The sequence below is a fragment of the Guillardia theta genome (genome assembly GCF_000315625.1).
Source record: "Guillardia theta CCMP2712 unplaced genomic scaffold GUITHscaffold_3, whole genome shotgun sequence".
NCBI classification, from domain to species: domain Eukaryota; class Cryptophyceae; order Pyrenomonadales; family Geminigeraceae; genus Guillardia; species Guillardia theta.
In genome coordinates this window covers 394,678-412,589 of record NW_005434671.1, presented here as the reverse complement: position 1 = coordinate 412,589, position 17,912 = coordinate 394,678, and the positions used below count along the sequence as shown (strand labels likewise).

At 55.1% G+C, this 17,912-nt stretch overlaps 5 protein-coding genes across 5 annotated transcripts in view; 2 read left to right on the top strand and 3 right to left on the bottom strand.

Moving 5' to 3' along the window:
- Positions 1 to 4,107, bottom strand: part of GUITHDRAFT_160655 (hypothetical protein) — a gene marked incomplete at its 5' end in the record, with an annotated part of 7,460 nt that extends 3,353 nt beyond the window's left edge. The window contains 5 exons of the mRNA XM_005841316.1: positions 4 to 81; positions 417 to 530; positions 737 to 1,282; positions 1,439 to 2,413; positions 2,569 to 4,107. Of these exons, the coding sequence (XP_005841373.1) occupies positions 4 to 81; positions 417 to 530; positions 737 to 1,282; positions 1,439 to 2,413; positions 2,569 to 4,107 (3,252 nt within the window). The remainder of the gene's footprint in view (positions 1 to 3; positions 82 to 416; positions 531 to 736; positions 1,283 to 1,438; positions 2,414 to 2,568) is intronic.
- A 3,183-nt stretch (positions 4,108 to 7,290) lies between these two features.
- GUITHDRAFT_149994 (hypothetical protein) lies at positions 7,291 to 9,595 on the top strand. The gene is made up of 6 exons (XM_005841315.1): positions 7,291 to 7,706; positions 7,752 to 7,818; positions 7,873 to 8,079; positions 8,193 to 8,587; positions 8,655 to 9,305; positions 9,404 to 9,595. The coding sequence occupies exons 1-6, from the start codon at positions 7,515 to 7,517 to the stop codon at positions 9,488 to 9,490; spliced, it is 1,599 nt and encodes a 532-aa protein (XP_005841372.1). The 5' UTR covers positions 7,291 to 7,514; the 3' UTR covers positions 9,491 to 9,595.
- On the bottom strand, positions 9,589 to 13,356 carry GUITHDRAFT_132135 (hypothetical protein; the record flags this gene model as incomplete). The annotated part of the gene is made up of 6 exons (XM_005841314.1): positions 9,589 to 9,632; positions 9,705 to 9,969; positions 10,074 to 10,283; positions 10,797 to 10,813; positions 11,070 to 11,463; positions 11,737 to 13,356. The coding sequence occupies 6 exons, from the start codon at positions 13,354 to 13,356 to the stop codon at positions 9,589 to 9,591; spliced, it is 2,550 nt and encodes an 849-aa protein (XP_005841371.1).
- An 869-nt stretch (positions 13,357 to 14,225) lies between these two features.
- Positions 14,226 to 16,038, top strand: GUITHDRAFT_99872 (hypothetical protein; the record flags this gene model as incomplete). The annotated part of the gene is made up of 4 exons (XM_005841313.1): positions 14,226 to 14,274; positions 14,322 to 14,372; positions 14,575 to 15,699; positions 15,974 to 16,038. 4 exons carry the CDS (start codon positions 14,226 to 14,228, stop codon positions 16,036 to 16,038), a joined length of 1,290 nt encoding a protein of 429 aa, XP_005841370.1.
- Positions 16,039 to 16,203: 165 nt separating this feature from the next.
- GUITHDRAFT_132133 (hypothetical protein) overlaps positions 16,204 to 17,912 on the bottom strand; it is a gene marked incomplete at both ends in the record, with an annotated part of 2,934 nt that continues 1,225 nt past the window's right edge. Inside the window, 5 exons of the mRNA XM_005841312.1 lie at positions 16,204 to 16,917; positions 17,009 to 17,054; positions 17,159 to 17,292; positions 17,351 to 17,464; positions 17,685 to 17,753. Of these exons, the coding sequence (XP_005841369.1) occupies positions 16,204 to 16,917; positions 17,009 to 17,054; positions 17,159 to 17,292; positions 17,351 to 17,464; positions 17,685 to 17,753 (1,077 nt within the window). The remainder of the gene's footprint in view (positions 16,918 to 17,008; positions 17,055 to 17,158; positions 17,293 to 17,350; positions 17,465 to 17,684; positions 17,754 to 17,912) is intronic.

Genomic DNA, 17,912 nt, shown 5'->3' with positions numbered 1-17,912 from the left:
AACTGGGTCGATGCCGTCTTCACCGTACAGGAACTGAATGACTCCTCCATCGTTGTCTCGCACAGTGCGATCGTATGCCACCTGCGAGGAGAGTGAGGGGAGATGAGGAGGAAGGAAGAAGCAGAGAAGGAGGAGGATGAGGACGAGGAGGAACAGACGGAGTAGGAGCAGGAGTAGGAGCAGGAGTAGGAGTAGGAGGAGGAACAGACGGAGTAAGAGTAGGAGCAGGTGTAGGAGGAGGAGCAGACGGATTAAGAGCAGGAGTAGGAGTAGGAGTAGGAGTAGGAGTAGGAGTAGGAGTAGAAGGAGGAGGAGGAGGAAGGGGGGAGGGGGAGGGGCAGGAGGGAAGGAGGGAAGGGGGGGAGGGGGGAAGGGGAGGGAGGAAGGGGGGAGGAGGGAAGGGGGGAGGAGAGTACCGTAAGGGACTCGAGGTGCTTCATTAGGCATCGCTGGAGGTAACCAGACCTCGAGGTCTTGACTGCTGTGTCAACCAGACCCTCTCGTCCTGCCATGCAGTGGAAGAAGTACTCCTGCAAGAGACATGAGTCATGGCGGTGAGCACGAGGACCAAGTGGGGAGGAGAGGCCAAGGCGATGAGGATGGACAAGGAGCGAGTAGTGCAGGTGGAAGTGCTGGGAAGAGATTCTCGTAGTGATGTCTAGGATGGAGAAAGATAGCAGGGAACGAACAGCTTTTCCCCTCTCCCTCTCCCTCTCCTCCTCCCTTTCTCTCTCACCTGTGGTCGGATGCCTGTCAAAAATCGGTCGCCCACGAACCCGCCTGCCCTCGCGTCTGTCTCCAGCGGCTGGAAGCATGGCAGTGTCTTCCCGCTCGCCATCACCGGCACACGCTGGCCCTCGAGCTGCTGCTGACCGAGCAGGCAGCAGATCTGCGACATGTTCACCTTGGAGCCCTTGGCGCCCGTCGCCGTCATCATCTCGAAGTTGTTCTCGGGGAAGGGAATCAGCTGGCCCCCCGGCAGGATCGCGTCGATCACTCCCGAGGTGACGGTCGCGAGGGCCTGCGAGATGCGCTGATCGTTGAGCTTCCTCCCCTTCTCCTCGAACAGCAGGTGAGCTAGCGCAGCGTGCACGGCCCTCCTCCTCCTCTCCAGCTCCTTGCCCGTCGCCTTGGAGCAGTCGTCCTCGAAGTTGATCTCTGCAAACTTGGCGGAGGAGTCGAGGGTCCTCCAGTTTGCCGTATCGAGGACCTGCGCCCTCTTGGCGTCTCCTTCCTCCGTCACCATGAGGTCCTCAACGCCGCAGGTGAAGGCGCGATGAGTCTGTAGGCGAAGTCAGAGCAGGAGAGAAGAGGGAGGGGGGAGGGGAAGAGGACGAGGAATGGGGTTGAACGGGAGGACAGTTGACAGTGCGAAAGGGGAAAGGAGGGGGGAAGGAGCGAGCAAGGGAAGGAGGAGGGAGAGGAGGAGGGAGGGGACCTGCTGGAAGTGAGTGAAGAGGCGGCCGAGGATCGTGAGGAGGAGGCCGGCCTTCTCAGCTCCGTGGGCCTCGAAGACAGCATGAACTAAGCCGTAGGCGGAGGCGCCGATGTGATTCTTGTCAAGGACGCCGGTGAGGAGCTCGTTGCCCCGGATCACCAGCTTCCCCTCGTGCGTGTGCTGCTTGTACATGTTGCCCTTGACCTTGCAGGGCGACTCGAGGTTAATGGGAGGAACGTCGTGCAGCAGGTTGACGAGGATCGTGGTGATGAGCTGCTTCCCTGACCATCTCCTGACGGGCTTGAGGAGGAAGGGAGGGACCGTGAGGATCTCGTTGTTGGGCAGACCGAGCTCGCTGGTGAGGTTGGAGAGCATAAGGAACACCAGCTCGTGGTACTCCTCCTGGCTGAACATCCTGTTCAGCTGGCAGATCTGGACGCCGGCGATGACGTGGTCCTGGATAAGACCTCGGATCGGGCTCCCGTCGGTCGGCACGATGTACTGCAGGTCGTTCTTGACGATGCACGCCGCCTCCGCACGGCCGAACTGATCCTGGGGGAAGTGAACGTTGATCTCGTCCCCGTCGAAGTCAGCGTTGTAGCTCTTGCAGTTGGCATAGTGCATCCTGATCACCCGCTGCCCCTGGTTCACCTTCACCTGGTGCGCCATCAAGCTCGCCTTGTGCAGCGTCGGCTGCCTGTTGACCAGGACGTAGTCGCCGTCGTTGAGGTGCCTCCCCACCTTCCAGCACTGACCCCTCGCGTCCTTCTTCTCCAGCTGCTTCGCCATGGCTGTTCGGAACTGCGCCTGCTTCTTGGACAAGTCGATCTTGTTTCCTCGCTCGTCGATCACGTAGTTTGCCCCCGGCCATACGTGAGGCCCGTTGAGCACCGCTTGCCGCAGCCGCTTCACGTTATACTGATTGACAGGCTCCGGCCACGAGAGTCGCTTCGCGAAGACCTCAGGGATACCAACCTGTACGTCCTAGTCAGCACATAGACGGGGAGGGAGAGAAGAGGAAGAGAGCGAACAAGTGAGTGTGGAAGTGAGGAAGGGGTGGCAGAAGGGAGCGGGATGGAGGAGAGGAGCAGATGGACGAGCTACGGACAGCAGGAGGGGCCGCAAGTCACCTGTCCTGTCGTCATGAAGGGATCGGGGGAGATGACACTACGGCAGGCGAAGTTCACTCGCTTGCCCATCATGTTCATCCTCATCAGCCCCTCCTTGCGCTCCAGCTCCTGCCTCACGCCCTTGACACCCTCCTGCGCCTTTTCTGCCTTGGTCGAGTCGATCATCTGGTTAACAAAATTCTGCATCCTGCTCCACTTCCTGAGCAGCACCTCGCTGTCAAGGGAAGAGCTTGTCTTGTTTCCGTTGTTGCTGTCCAGCAGCTCCAGGATCTGCTCGTTCTCCACCATGATGCTCTTGAGGCACACATTGAGAGGGTGTTCAAACTGCTGCTCCCCCAGGTGGATGGGGGGACGGAACCGGTTGGGAGCTACGAGAAGGGTCTGCAAGAAGAACATGTTGGCATCGCACGACAGCTTGCCGTTGGCGTGCGACCCGTACAGCAGGTCGAAGAATGCGGAGTTGCGACGGAAAATTCTCTGGACGAGATTGAAGGCCTTGAGGGGGGTGATGTTTACCGGGAGCTCGGAGGCTGATTTCTTTGCCTTGGAGTTCCTCTCTTTCACCTCGGAATGCATGATCCCCTCCTCCTTCTGCGAGGACTTGCCGTGCTTGGACTTGGTGTTCGCGTCCTCGTTCTCCTCTTCGTCATCGTCGTCGTCGTCTTCATCCAGGTCCTCACCATCCCCATCGTTGTCATCCGACATATCATCCTCCGCCTCCTCCTCATCCTCCTCATCCTCCTCCGCCTCCTCAGAGATCAGCTCCATCGACTTTCTCTTGCCCTTCGTCTCCTTCCCCTTCTCCTTGACATCGCCCTTGCCCTTCTTCACGGCCTTGGACGAATGTACTCTCTGCCGCTTCGACAGAGGCTTCTTCAGGATTCGGATGTATCCGTCTTTCTTGAGAGTCGACGACGCAGCACTGCAATGTGCACATTTCTTCGGGATGGCGCTCGTGAACATGGAGCAAGCAAGGTTCCAGAGCTCCTGCTGATGCTGCGTCTTGCTCTCAAACTTGAAATCTTTGCACTGAATCTCCTTCTTGGCCAGCTTGATAATGTTATGATCCAGCTCCATCGGATTGAACGAGTCCACAACCAGCGAGGACTCCGACAAGAGGAAGTCACTGGCCTCTGCGAGCTTCCCCTCTCTGATCTTAGACAGGACGCAGGTGAAGAATGCAACCTGCTCCTCGTTCATCCTCAGTGAGTTGCATTGAAAGCAGCAGCATCGGAGAAGCTTGTAGAGCTCGTTGAACAGGAGGGGGTGGAACGTGGGAAGGGATAGATCGATGTGCCCGTAATGCCCTGGACAGTCATCGTAGGATTGCGAGCATGTCTCGCATCTCTCCAAGGGGTCGATGGGGCCAAGAGAAGGATCGTAAAGTCCCTCTCGCTGTGACCGCCCGAGCCTGTCAAAAGTAACGGATCTCGTGATCCGCTTCACGCTCAGCGCTCGCTGCTCCTCAGGCTTGAAGTAGCCGAAGGAGACTGCCTTGATACCAACACCCGAAGTGTACTCAAGATCCTTGACCTCCATGTTTCACAGCTTCAGGGAAGTTTCATACGCCAGTAAGCCTCCCAGCCCTGCGCTCTACAATGCCCACCAAGGAGCCAAGAGGATTTGGGCAGGAAGGAGGCAGCAAGTCACCAGCTCCAGCCTGTGGCAGCTGTAGATGTAAGGCCTGCAAGATAGAAAGAGAGAGGAAGAGAGGTAAGAAGAGCAGGAGACAGGAGCGAGGGGAGCTGAACGGGGGGGATAGAGGAGAAGGCAATGCAAAAGGAGGAGGAGCCTTCACGTGCGGTAGGAGTTTTCCCATCAGCCTTGGAGAGAAAAATAGTAGGACATTGAATTCGGAGAGGGGTGATAGCGAGTATGGTTGGGTTACCTTAGTAGCATACCGGTCATTTCATTTTCAATTCGCAGGGAAAATTGATGGTAGGGGTCCAATCTTTCTGATTTCGGTAGGGGTATAAAATTAAAGCAAGGGGTGGGGGTGCACGCCTGGCGGACATGGCATCATGTTCGCTCTGGACGCAATGAGGAGGAGGAAGGACGGGGGATGGTGATGATAGGAAGAGCGAAAACGCGGACGATCATGCAGACGATGCATGAAGCACGTCGACACCGCACTCAGCCTCCTCCTTCTCTCGTGAGTCTCATTGCGATGCATCTTATCTTCAGCGCCGGCCCTGCAAGCGGTACGGTCGCATCTTGCGCTAGCACGCAGCTGAGCTAGGAACGTAGGGAGGGTGGACTGCGGTCTCGTCGGAGCACCATTTTCAAGTCACGTGAGCACATGGTGCCAGATTTTGTTTTCGTCCTTGAGAACGATTCATGGGGGTTGCCACAGGCGGAGGTCGTACGCTTCTTGGCAGGATAGGTTCCAGAAGCCCCTGCGCTTTAAACTTCCCGACGGATCCACGATTACTGTAGAACAGTATCCTTCATCCAAAGCTTTTGAAGACGTCTTGTCTAAGCGAAACATGTGAGCCTGATGTTTGATGATACTATAGTGCCTAATGTCGCCAAGAGTTTTTGACGACGCGGATGAAGAGATATTTTTCCCGTACGAGATAGAAAAGAAAAAGATGCAGGAAGAAACTTCAAGAATAGAAAATGATCCTGCTGACACTGGCATCACAGTGTGGGTATTCATTTCGTTCTTTCCTACTTGTCTTTCAAGTTATTTCGGCAACAGGATGGAACCATGGCCTTGGCGCGGCTTTTCTGTTCAAACCCGAGTATCGTACAGGGGAAGAATATTCTTGAACTTGGCTCTGGTACAGGGCTGCTGGGATGCATCTGCTCGAGGTTTGTCCTGTGGGATGCCTTCAGGAGTCTTGCTGAATGTCGTACCTTGTAGGCTTGACTGTGAAACGATGATCATGACCGACTTGAAGCAAGTTCTCCCCAGGCTCCATGTTGCATCCAAAATCAATTGTCGCGGCCGCAACGTTGTTGTGAAAACGCTCGAGTGGGGGAAATCAACGGATGAAGATCACATCATGGATACTCTGGAAAACATCGCACCTGATGTGTGGTTCCGTTCGAACTTCATGCAAGATATGACCGTTTGACAGGTGATAATTTGTTCCGACATCGTCTATCATGAATCGGCAGTGGAGTCCATTGTGCAAACTTTGAAGAGGTTCCATCATGCCCTGTGGGGCAAGAACTAGCTAGCAAGTGACATGTTGGAACAGATTCATGGATGCAAAAACTAGAGTATTCCTCGCGCAAGACAGTCACAACACTGATGCTATGCGGTTTCTGGAGGAAAATTGCAGAAGAAATTTTGAAGTTGTCGATCTCAAGGTGATAATTGATCTAGTTAAGTTGTTTGATAACCTGTGTTTCGCAGGAGAGACATGCTAGCGAGCTTTCAGAGTTTGATGACATGATAGTACAAGAACTTTCTTTACCTAAACTGTAGAATAAAGAGGGAAGCAAGTGGCTGGGGTCGGAAAGAACCACGAATCGAAGCCTCGCGCGTCAAATCAACTTTTCGCAAAAACACATTGGACATAAAAGTTCATAAGTTCAAGAAGAGAAAACGAAAAAATAAAGAGTTTACAGGAAAAAATCAACAGAATACATGAAATAAGATGATTCCATGCAGACAACCAACCAGTGAGCGGAATCTCTCTCTGAGGGATTGAGTAGAATTTCATGAATCCGTCAGACAGACTACCACACACAGCCCGTTAGTGTTTCTGTGTGCCCGAAGCATCTTGCCACTTCAAAAGGATTGAGTTGCTACTCAGACTTGACTTGTCTTCACTCCCACACGCATTCTTCCTCGTCTGCTGCTTCGCTGTTTCCGATCCATTTCCTTTTTAGGATGTGTTCGATCTTACGGAATTACAGCTCATGACCGACTTTCGGAAGCTGACACCTTGACCCCTGACCCCTACCCCCATCATTCCTCACCCTATGGGGGTACTGTCATCAAACCGCAAATCGAAAATGTCTACCCCTACCCCTCAGTTGACCGTATGATGTTGTAGTAATGAATGATAGAGTGGGGGGTGGGGGGTGGCACATCCCCCCGCTCACTAGGTAAAAGTGCAGACCCCTCGCTCACCCAGCAGCCCCCACGCCTTGCCACGCCCACAGCACTGGTGTTGCCCTCATCCCCCCCATGACCCCTGACCCTTCGTGACTCTTTTTGCCAGATGAGATAGGGGTGGGTGGTATACGCCTAACCACCTTCGGACAGACCGGACCCACCCCCAAGACTTAATTCGAAGTTTTTGGGAATATTAAGGGTGGGGTAGCAATTGCACGTTGACTGCTAGTTGGAATTCCAGTGTAGGAGGTAGGGATCACAACTTGTAGAGGGGGTGGGTACTTCTGAAAGAGAAAAAAGGGGGTAGCATGCAAGTTGGGGTGATAATGCAAATATTACCGGTGGGTCCCTTGCGACCCCAGTATAGTTGAGCCCTCTCGTTTAAAACAATTTGTTATTTATACCATTCATCTATATAATTATTTTAAAAAAAGGATCAGTAGAAGATAAAAGTATATTTACATATTAGAGCTATGTTTATTTGTGAACAATAATTTATATTTTAGTCTTTACTGTACCATATTTGTACTTATATTGAATCATTCATACAAATAGAGTATTTGTTTTGTTGGTACACAAAGCTGATTTGGGCAGCAAAGTTTACGATCTCGTACTAATGGCTGGTAGCAAATTTTGCTGACCCTGCCCTGCAGGTAGTATGGGGTGCGGCTCCAGTAGCAACAATCCGCCCGTAGTACCCACCGAACAGAAGAAGGGGAGCGTTATGGCACCTACCGATAGCTCCAATAAACCCGTCCCGCCTGCTGCATCTGCGCCTGCGCCTGCTCCTGCACCAGCATCAGCATCAGCGCCTTCATCGTACTCTGATCAGGAGATAGCACAAGCGATAGCATCTGCCGGGAAAACCTGCGCAATGACAGCGCTGGAAGACCCATCCATCAACAAGGGCATGGCATTCACCAAGGAACATCGCAAGATGCTTTGTCTGCAAGGACTGTTACCTCCAACATCATTTCCCCTTGAAACAGAAGCACAGAGGGCCCTCATGCAGCTCAACAACTGCCCGTCACCCCTAGACAAGTACATCTATCTGATGGGCCTTCAGGTACACTCTGAGCTCCTCTTGCTTGTATTGATATCATAGACGCAGGATCGTAATGAGACCCTCTTCTACCGCCTGGTTGTCGATCATGTCACTGACATCATGCCTCTTATCTGTATGTCCTGAGTTTGTTACCATGCCCTCAAAGACTCTGACACGTCCTTGCAAGACACTCCAACCGTGGGCGAGGCGTGTCAGAAGTATGGGCATATCTTCCAGAGGCCTCGGGGGATGTACATCTCGATAGAGGACATGGGGTCTGTCAAGTCCATCCTTGCGAATTGGCCGTCGAAGAAAGTAGACGTCGTGGTGATCACCGACGGAGAGAGGATCCTGGGCTTAGGAGACCTCGGGACATACGGCATGGGCATTCCAGGTGAAGTCTCCTCTATGCTTTTGGCGGGGTGAAGACATCGAGTGCTCATAGGCCTGCGAGGGTCTTGGCGCCCGTTGACTTGTAACTGCGTGGTCTGATGCTTGGATGTGCAGTTGGAAAGCTGAACTTGTACACTGCGTGCGGTGGGATCAACCCAGATCGTTGCTTGCCCATCACAGTGGACGTGGGAACAAACACACAGACCTTGATCGACGATCCTTACTACACGGGTCTGAAGCAGCCCCGTGTGCGAGGGGAGAAGTACATGCAGTTCATGGAAGAGGTGCTGATAGGGCTGCACGAGCATTTCCCTGGCGTGTTGATCCAGTTTGAAGACTTTGGGAACACCACGGCGTTTGAGCTGCTCGAGAAGTATAGAAATCGCATCTGTACCTTCAACGATGACATCCAAGGGACTGCATCCGTCACCCTGGCAGGGCTCTTGAGTGCGACGAGGATGAAGGGCACGAAGCTGAAGGACGAGCTGTTCTTGTTCTCAGGAGCAGGGGTAAGACTTGCATGCTTCCACATGCATGCCTTGCATGCGAGCTGAGTGTTCTGAAGCCTGAGGACAGGAGGCCGGAACCGGAATCGCTGACCTCATAGTGGAAGAGCTTGTGGCGGAGGGTATGCCCAAGGATGAGGCTAAGAAGCGCTGCTGGCTGGTGGATTCCAAGGGGCTTGTAGTGCATTCTCGATTGCACGAGCTCCAGCATCACAAGATCCCATACGCACACGAGTACCCGGAGGAGATTAAGGAATTCATCGAGGTAGTGAGAAAGCTGAAGCCGACAGCCATCATCGGCGTTAGCGCACAAGCTGGGGCGTTCTCGCAGCAGGTGATTGAGCTGATGGCCGAGCTGAACGAGCGACCGATCATCTTTCCGCTGTCGAACCCGACGAGCAAGGCAGAGTGCACTGCTGAAGAAGCGGTCAAGTTTACCAAGGGCAAGGTGCTCTTTGCGAGTGGAAGCCCGTTCCCGGCCATGGAGTATGAGGGCAAGCGTTTCGTGCCTGGGCAGGGGAACAATGCGTATATTTTCCCAGGGGTGGGGCTTGGAGCAGTGCTTGGAGGGCTGAAGCACGTGACGGACGGTATGCTGCGGATCGCAGCTCAGGCAGTAGCAGACACGGTGACGCCCGAGGACGTTGCGGTGGAGTGCTTGTATCCGCCATTGACGAAGATCCGGTCTGTGTCGGCGAAGATAGCGTTGATGGTGATCGAGGTAAGGAGAGGGAGCAGAAGGAGGGGAGGAAGGAGGGAGCGAGGGAATGGGTGTGTGGGTTGTTGGGGAGAGGGCGGAAGATGACCAGAATGTTGCAGGAGGCGAAGAAAGAGAATCTTGCTACTCGTCTAGAGATCCAATCAGAGGATCAAGTGAGAAAGGAGATGTACGACCCAGCTTATTAGAGTCTCGGGAGTTTACGCCAGTTGTAAGTAAGAAGAAATAGAACGAGGGTTGATTGTTGCAAGTCAACGCATTTTGGTTCTGTCATAAAGAAAGAGTTTCAAGTGAACCCGTTCGATTCGCATTCTGGTTGGAGCGCCAGCGCTTCAGACGTTGTCGTGCGATGTTCCCGCGAAAGGTCAAGTAGTGGAGGAGGAGGAGACATTCTTGATGTACCTGAGGACCTTGTCACTAGGATGTAGGTGGAAGGTGCAAGGGAGACCGAGGAGGAGGCAAGCTGGGGAGAAAGTCGGAGGACGGGAGGAGCGAAGAGCATCTTGTAGGTTCCCATGTGATCACTTTCCAGCATTCGATCGCTGGCAGGAGGTCGGCGATGCCAGATTACATCAGACTGGCCGGAGGCGAATCGCTGGAGGAGATGAGCCATGGCTGCCTCATGGAGGGAGCCCGGGTCATACGGGTGGAGAATGTGGATGTCATGCTGGCGATGGCGTGAGGAGGAGGAGGAGGAGGAGGAGGAGGAGGAGGAGGAGGAGGAGGAGGAGGAGGAGGAGGAGGAGGAGGAGGAGGAGGAAGGAGCCGGACCTGTTCGACGGGGAAGTCGAAGTGACTTGAGGGAGTGAGGGGCCTCCATGACACGTTTGCCCTTCCCTTGCATGCAGCTGCATCGAAACCGTCTGCAAGGACAGGCATCGAGCGATTGTGCTGCAGCCAGGACACGAGGAGAGCGGCAAGCTGGCGAGTCTCCCCGACCCCGTAGAAGTAAATGTGCGATCCTCGGAGAAGGCTGAGATCCTACATTAGAATGCAAGAGAGGACGAAGGAGAGAAGGAGGAGAAGAGGGGAGGAAGAAGAGGAATGAACGGAAGAGATAGTGGAGCGATGGAAAAGAAGATCAGAATAAGGAATAAGGAGGAGGAAAACAGCGGAAACGAGTAAGGAGGAGGATGGGGAAGCTTTGAGGACAAGACCTGCAGACTCTCTTCCTGGAAAGAGGTTTCCAATAATGGAGGACACAGGAGGAGCACCGATAGGCCGCATGCTGTTCGAGCTCCTCCTCCTCTCCTTCCTTGATGGCACTTGATGCGTTCCACTTGTAGGAGGGAAAGAGGAAACTTCGAAGAGCCGACATGCAGCTCTGCGATCTTAGAAGACGGAGGTGGCAGCCCGCAGGAGATGGTGAGGAAAGGAAAGAGGAGGAGGAGGAGGCGGAGGAGGAGGAGGCGGAGGAGGAGGAGGAGGAGGAGGAGGAGGAGGAGGAGGAGGAGGAGGAGGAGGAGGCAGTTGTGTTGCGATAATGAAGAACACCTTCTCTTCCTCCCCTCCTGTGATGAATCGCAAGGTGGAGGATTGAGCTCGCCAACGTCTTGGTCACAGAGTTCTCGATGAACCTATGACCGTATCGATCTGCTGCCAGTCTGAGAACGAGGAGGCGACTGGAGGGGGAGAAATGCGAGAAGGTCTTGCAGAGGAGAAGGAAGGAGTGAAGAAGCAAGAGGAGGAGGCAAAGGAGGGGGAGGCAAAGGAGGAGGAAGAGAAGGGGGATGGGATGTGGAGGGGAAGGTACTATCCTCTCCGCACCTGGATCGACTGTCTCGTTGCCCAAGTCCACCATGGAGAACTTCTTGAGCTCGTCGGCGTCGAGCATGTGGAACCTCCAGTAGTGCGACCCGTCCTGTGTGGCGTCGGAGCGGGAGAGGGAGAGGAGGTGAGCGTCGAGGAGGACAACCCCGAAGCTGCGGGCCAGCCGCCTCCCGATGCTGTTCACGAGTTGGACCTTGGCTTGCCACAGCTCGAGCTGATCCTCCCTCTTGGCAGGCGCTGCTTCCTCCGTCTTGAAGACGAGGAGGGTGGAGGAGTTGTGGCAGGGGGGATGAAGGGTGGAGAAGAAATGATACAGACACTCTTCCAGGAGGTGGTACTGACCCCACAGCACCTCGTACAGCCCCACGGACATCACGAGCACTTCCTTGTCCTTGCAGGAGGTGGATGGCAGATCTAAGGGAGAAAAAGAAGAAGAAGAAGAAGAAGAAGAAGAAGAAGAAGAAGAAGAAGAAGAAGAAGAAGAAGAAGAAGAAGAAGAAGAAGAAGAAGAAGAAGAAGAAGATGGTGGTGATGATGGTGATGATGATGGTGATGATGATGATGATGACGCTGATGAGCATGGAGCTCTGCAGTATCCCTTCAGTAGTAGCCACTCAACGAGGGCAATCGAGGACGCCTTGCACCGGAGCTTCCCTGCCCTGACGTTCCTGATGCCTTTCTGATGGAAGAACTGATGGAACTCCGAGCCCTGGAGGGGGAAGTAGTCGAGGAAGAGCCCTGAGCGCGGGTCCTGGTAGGAGAAGGGGTTCAACTTCTTCTCTCTCCACACCTTCCGCCCCGTGATCGCCTCCTGCAAAGCGTAGAAGACCCCTCGAACCCTCGATGTCCCCGCAAGACCGATCCTCACGATCCTTCCCTCCTCCTCCTCCTCCCCGTCCAGCCTTTGGCCTTGCTGCTGGTGCTGGTGCTGGTGCTGTGCTCCTACCTCCTGCTTTTTCTCAGGAGTCAGGTTTAAGAACCTACGAGCAATGACGTGGAGTGGGAGTAGGCGGCAGGTGAGAGGCTCCCACTCGAACATTTCGTTGGTGTCGGACACCAGAGGAGAGAGGAAATGCTGCACGCCAAGCACAGCTTGCTTCAACTTGTTGCCCCATAGCTGCCAGACCATGCTCTGCCCGTACACGAGCTGCGACCAGCCCACTCTGCCTGCCTCCTCCCACTTCTCCTCCTCCTCGTCCAGCCTGTACATGGCGAGCAAGGGAAGCGTCGTAGTGCTCCTCCACGTGTACCCCGACACCCTCCTTCCTCTCATCGCCCAGATGCCTCGCTCGTCTCCTCGGCAGGCCTTCTCCCTCCAAGGACAGCGAGTCCGGATCCACAAGGAGAAGTCTGCGAGCAAGTTGCTGTCCTCCACGAGGGCTGACTTCCGCAGCTCGTCCAGGTGCGAGCGGGCCCTCCTCGTGCAGTTCGGAGAGCAGGAAACCGACAGGACAAAGACACTGAGCGGGTAGCTGAGATGTTCTGGCTCGAAGCCGCACAGGTCCAGGGAAGCTTTCAATGGCGACAATATCCCCTGCCCCTCCCTGTGCTCCTCCTGCTCCTCGTCCTCCTCCTCCCTCTGCAGGAACGTGGCATCGAGTACGAAGGGAGCCGCCAGCGCTATGTACATGCACCTCCTCCTCTTCAGCTCCCATACAGAGACGTTCACACGCGTCAACCCTCCTCCTCCTCCTCCCCCGCTGCTGATCCACATCTCAATCCTCCTCCCGTCGGAGAAGACCTCTTTGGCCGTCGCGTTCTCAAAGAGCACAACTCTTCCAGCTGAGCTCCACCTAGCAGGAGGGAAGCTCGTCTGCCACAGGAGGCAGTCGTAGCCTGAGAACTGGACGAAGTCTTGCGCGAGGAGGGTGGGGCCATGCCATACCTTGACCATCAGCACATGCCTCTCCCTCCCCGCAAACACCGAAGACCAGTTCACGACCCTCGTCATCTCGTGGGGATGGAACCTTCCGCTCCCTCCCCGACAGAGCTCAACTTGCTCGCTGAAGAGGAAGGCAGCGTTGACAAACGCCTCCATCACCAGCTTTGATTCCTCCTGCCTCCTGTAGTGGCAGCGGGCGAGAAATCTCAGGCGGAACCTTCCTCCCTCAGCCTGCCTGTATCCCAGGGAAGAGCAGGAGAGCGGCTGTGCAAGGAGCATCTGCACAGAAAATTCCTGATCCTGCTGCTGCTGCTGGACTGAGGCGAGGGAGCTACTGTAGCAGCAGGATTTCTTGCCGCATGACAACAGCAAGAGGAGCAGAAAGGATGGAGATCGTTTCATGATTCGATACTCCCACCCCCTCCAGAATCGTACTTCAATCTTCTACATGGTTTCCTGCCACAACGATCAGCCTTCGATTGTCGAACATCCTCGCTCACTCCTCCTTCCAACCCCTCTACTCCCTCCTCACTCTCTACCTCCTCCTCCATATCTAGCTGCTAGAGATGGAGGAGGTTCTCCCTGCCCTCTGCCTCTCTGCCCCTGCCCTGCCCTGCCTTGCCCTCCATCTCCGTGCATTTTGCAATCCATCGGGGAAACAAAAAAAGAATAAAACAAAACCAAAAAACAAATAAAAAAAAGGGAAGTGGGAGGAGGAGGGGTCCTTGACATATGGGGCACAGTAGTACAAGAGGGGGGTGGATCAAGTTTATGGTACGGGTTGGAGGCAATATTTTTGTTACCAGTGCAGATAAAGGTGGGTGGGGTAGTCAACCTAATTGCAATCACAGGTAGGGGTAGTCGTTTGTAGGGGTGGTCGATGGTTTTGTACATTTTCATACTAAGGGTGGGTTTACACACTACGATAAACACCGGTACTAAAACATATGTCAAGTACCGGTGAAGAAACATTGGAACGGGTGCATCGCAAATATGTTGGGGCCATGGGTAGGGGTGGGTACCCCAGGATGTCACGAAATATGAAGGACATTGGGAAAACTGGGAGGGAAGGAGAACGGGGAAGGAGAAGGGGGAAGGAGTAGGTGAGGGGCTTGTCGGAAGAAGAGAAGAGGAATGCTAAGAGGTAGAGAAGAGAGAGGGAGAGAGTGACAGGAAGGCCGGAATGTAGACAAGAAGGTACAGACACAGGCAGGAAAGATGATGGGTACGAGGTTGACAGGAGGATTGAGGAGCGTACAGGAGGGATACCGATGTCGCTAATGTACAGAGATTACCTTGAGGACAGTGAGGTCGAGCATGGTAAGCATCAAGGGAAAGTGGTACAATGCTCTCAAGGTGTAAATCAGAACAGTATGCCCCCCCGCACCGTGTAATGAAAGGGGCGCATGGAGTAGCAGGTGGGGCAGATGTTTGGGAGTGGACTTGGTTCAGATAGGAAGAGGAAAGTCGACATAAAGATAGGATGTGAGAGAGGAAGGAAAGGAGCATGCAGGATTGAGCCCTCCTGCAAGAAGGAATTCTCCAATGCTCTGTGAGGGTTCAGGGACATTTGCTGGCCCGGGCCGGCGTTGCCCCGCTGACCTTTATCATGTGGAGTAGGTATGGCAGACTTCAGCTCTTCACTGTCTGAAGGACATCTGGTGGGGGCTGCCAGCGACTTGCTCCAGGAGAGCGAGGAGAGGGCCCTCGAGGAGAAAAACCAGGCGTTGGAGAAGAAGGTTAATGTTCTACGAATGGAGATAGACAGCGTGAAAGGGAAGCTCGAGCGGGCGGCGCACCTGAGAAACACGTGCAGGAGGATACAGGGAGTCGAATGCCGGCTGGTCTCCGAGGCAGAGAGGAGGCAGAAATCGAAATGCAACGGGAAGGGGAAGGTGCTGCTGTCGCTCACTGCCCTCATCTCCATGTTTGCCGGCTGCGTCGTCGCCTTTGTGGGGATAATCATCCTCAACGACCCCGAGGCGATCTGCAGGCCAGAGTACCAGTCGCCCAAGATCTGCCTGAGGGGGAAATACTTCGATGAGATGCACCCGCCCCTGGGGAAGGAGGGGTACGTCAAGGCCAACGAGTCGTCGTCGATCGTCTTTGGGGAGGCGTCGCTGCACGTGTGCTCGCGCGGGACCTCGGAGCAGAGCTTCCTGCGACGGGACGACTGCGACGGCTGCCTGTGCCCTCTGGGGTCCCTGTGGATGCACTTCAAGGACGAGAGGTTCTTCGGCAATGGTGACTACTGCGTTCCGGAGAAGCAGTGGAAGGACTGCATATCGCGGTGGAGCTGCTGTGCGCACAAGCCCAACTATTGCTGGGACTTCATCTTCGACGGGGCAAGGCAGGATCCAAAGAAGGACGACTACTGTGTGGTGGTGGACTCTTGCAGTCAGCACATGGCTTGTTATGCCATCTTGCAGAGGTTCCGCCGCTGGGAGCTGGTGGCAGAGTATCCTGCAGCGAAGGCGAGGACGGAGGTAGCGGAGAAGTTTGTGGTGGGTGTGAGCGAGGAGGAAATACGGGCGGTCAACGGCACATTGAACGTGGACCTGTCGATGAGAGGATGGGGGTTCCCGTCTTCTGTGCTGCACCTGCTCAAAGTAGCAGAATCGTCCTGCCCCGAGGAATGGAAGGGGCTGAACGTCATTACGAGCACACGATCTCTTGCGGCAGGTCAGAAGCATCGGACATGGCAGATGGTGTCGGAGTACAAAGTGATTGCCAAGGCCATGTCGGGTGAGAATGACGAACTTGTCATCAAAACGATTATGTGGAGACGCTGATTTTTGTGGAGACGAAGATGTGCTTGTGGGGGGGATGATAGGGGAAATGATGATGATGATGATGATGATGATCATGATCATGATCATGATGAGGAGGAGGAGAATCTAGTGGTGGTTGTGGAGGGAAAAAGGGAGGGAGGGGGAAGAGGACTAGGTTCTGATCAAGACTACGTTGATGACAACGAGGATAGAATGTGGTCGCGAGTGACTCTGACGTCTTGTGGCAGGCAAAGAGTACTTGATAGCTAACTGGAAGCAACGGGAGAGGAAGACTTTCTTCGACTCGTTCTGATTCCAATTCCCTTCATGACATTCTACCCATCTATTCTTTCCATGAACAAGCTCAAGCTTGGCTCCTGCACCAGCCATGAGATCTGACCTCTGCTAGAACCGTCCTTCCTCTTTGCCCCCTCCCCGTACCTGCCTCCCTGCTGCATCCCCTTCCCATTCTCCCTCCTCACACGATCGGAGGAGGCGAAGGATTGAGCCAGCGATCCCTGATAAAGTCGCTCACCCCCGTCAGGTCCGCCTGCCGCGCCAGGAGCACCAGTTCCTCGATGGCGTCTAGGTTGTCGATGGAGATGCGCCATGGCAGGCGAGGGTCGAGCCGATGGTAGTTCTGCCCGAGGATAAGCCGCATGTTCATGTCCACGTTCACAGAGGAGGCGTCGTTGAGCATGTCCAGCAGGTGCGGAGCCCACTGTCGGATCCCCCAGTCCGCGTTGCCATCCCCAGGGACCTCAGCACGGTAGGGAAAGCGTCCTGTCCCAACGGAGAGGATGCGGAAGTCTCTGGACTTGATGCGAGGAAAGTGTGCCTTGATCTTGGCCAGCCCCACTAGCGAGGGGTTGTTGGCGTACACCGCGCCGTCCGTGTAGCCGTCGTGCAAGGGGAAGAGCGTCGGGGCAGCTGTCGTCCTGAGCCCGGCCTGGAGGACGGGAAGGTCGAGGTCCGGGGCCCTGGTGCCCTTGACCGTCTGAGGGATGTTGCTGAAGACTGCCGGATGCCAGCTGCCGTCGCTCGAGCCCCAGGCGTGCTCGATGGCAGGGTCGAGGTGGTTGTTGAGCTGGGGAGGAGGAGAGGACTTGCTACTGTCCACCATGAAGCTGGTGATGACGAGGTGGCGCTGGAGGTCGCGGAAGCACTTGTCCTCGCAGTAGATCTCGATCACCTGCCGCCCTCGTTTAGGTGGAGGAGGGAGGGAGGGAGGGAGGGAGGGAGGGAGGGAGGGAGGGAGGGGAGGGGAACAACTCAACGCGTACCTTGGAGAGGTTCTCCTTCCTGTAGGAGGAGCAGAAGGGCGAATACCTGCTCACCGAATGAGAGGAGAGTCGAACGGAAGGTGACGAGGATATCGACACAGCAGGCCGGGGACGAGGCAGGGACTGAGAGGCAGCTGAGGCAAAGCTCACCTCCTCGCCGGGTTGGTCGAGAAGATGGTGGGGAGATGATACTGGTAGATACAGGTGACCTCCTCTGCTGTGTAGCCGAGACCGAGGAGGAGTGCGATGAGCCCTCCTGTAGAGGTCCCGCAGATCACGTCCACCTGCGCGGGGACCTCAGCAGGCTGGAGAGGAGCAACGAGCGAGAGAAGAGGAGGCTACCTCGTCCAGAAGCTGAGGATGGATGGCACACAGTCTTGCGAGGAGGGCAGCCGAGAACACTCCTCGCACTCCTCCCCCATCCAAGGCTAGGATGCGGAAGACTCCTTGCGATTCCTAGAGCAGGTGTTGGAAGCAAGAGCGGCGGGCAAGTGGGAGGCGTGTTGACGGGCAAAGATGTAAAAGGAGGTGAAATGTTGCAGGGAAGCAGGGAGGGCGAGGAGGGAGAGACAGAGGGCAGGGAAGGAGGGGGGGGAGGGAAACATCACTGAAGAGCGATGATGAGCGGATGAGCGGAGGAAGTGTGGATGGACCGGAACAAGTTCCTGTTCGTTACCTGCCATTTCTCTTCCTTTGCCCTCATGTTTGCTTTGATCATGCAGGCACTCTCAGTGTTGGTCTTGGGCTGTCAAGTATGTATGAGTCTCCCCCTTCCCCTTCCCATACTGCATCCCCCCCCCGCCCCCAGGAATCGCAAGGAGTCTTCATGCATCTTAGCCTTGGCTGGGGGGAGGGAGTGCGAGGTGTGTTCTTGGGCTGACCTCCTCGGGAGACTGAGTGTTAT

What these genes read in the sequence shown, in the direction of transcription:
- GUITHDRAFT_149994 (XM_005841315.1), top strand. Translation starts at nt 7,515, where the DNA reads ATGACAGCGCTGGAAGACCCATCCATCAACAAGGGCATGGCATTCACC. An exon ending in TCTATCTGATGGGCCTTCAG is followed by an intron (nt 7,707 to 7,751) that starts GTACACTCTGAG and finishes TCATAGACGCAG; the next exon opens with GATCGTAATGAGACCCTCTT. An exon ending in TCTTGTTCTCAGGAGCAGGG is followed by an intron (nt 8,588 to 8,654) that starts GTAAGACTTGCA and finishes GCCTGAGGACAG; the next exon opens with GAGGCCGGAACCGGAATCGC.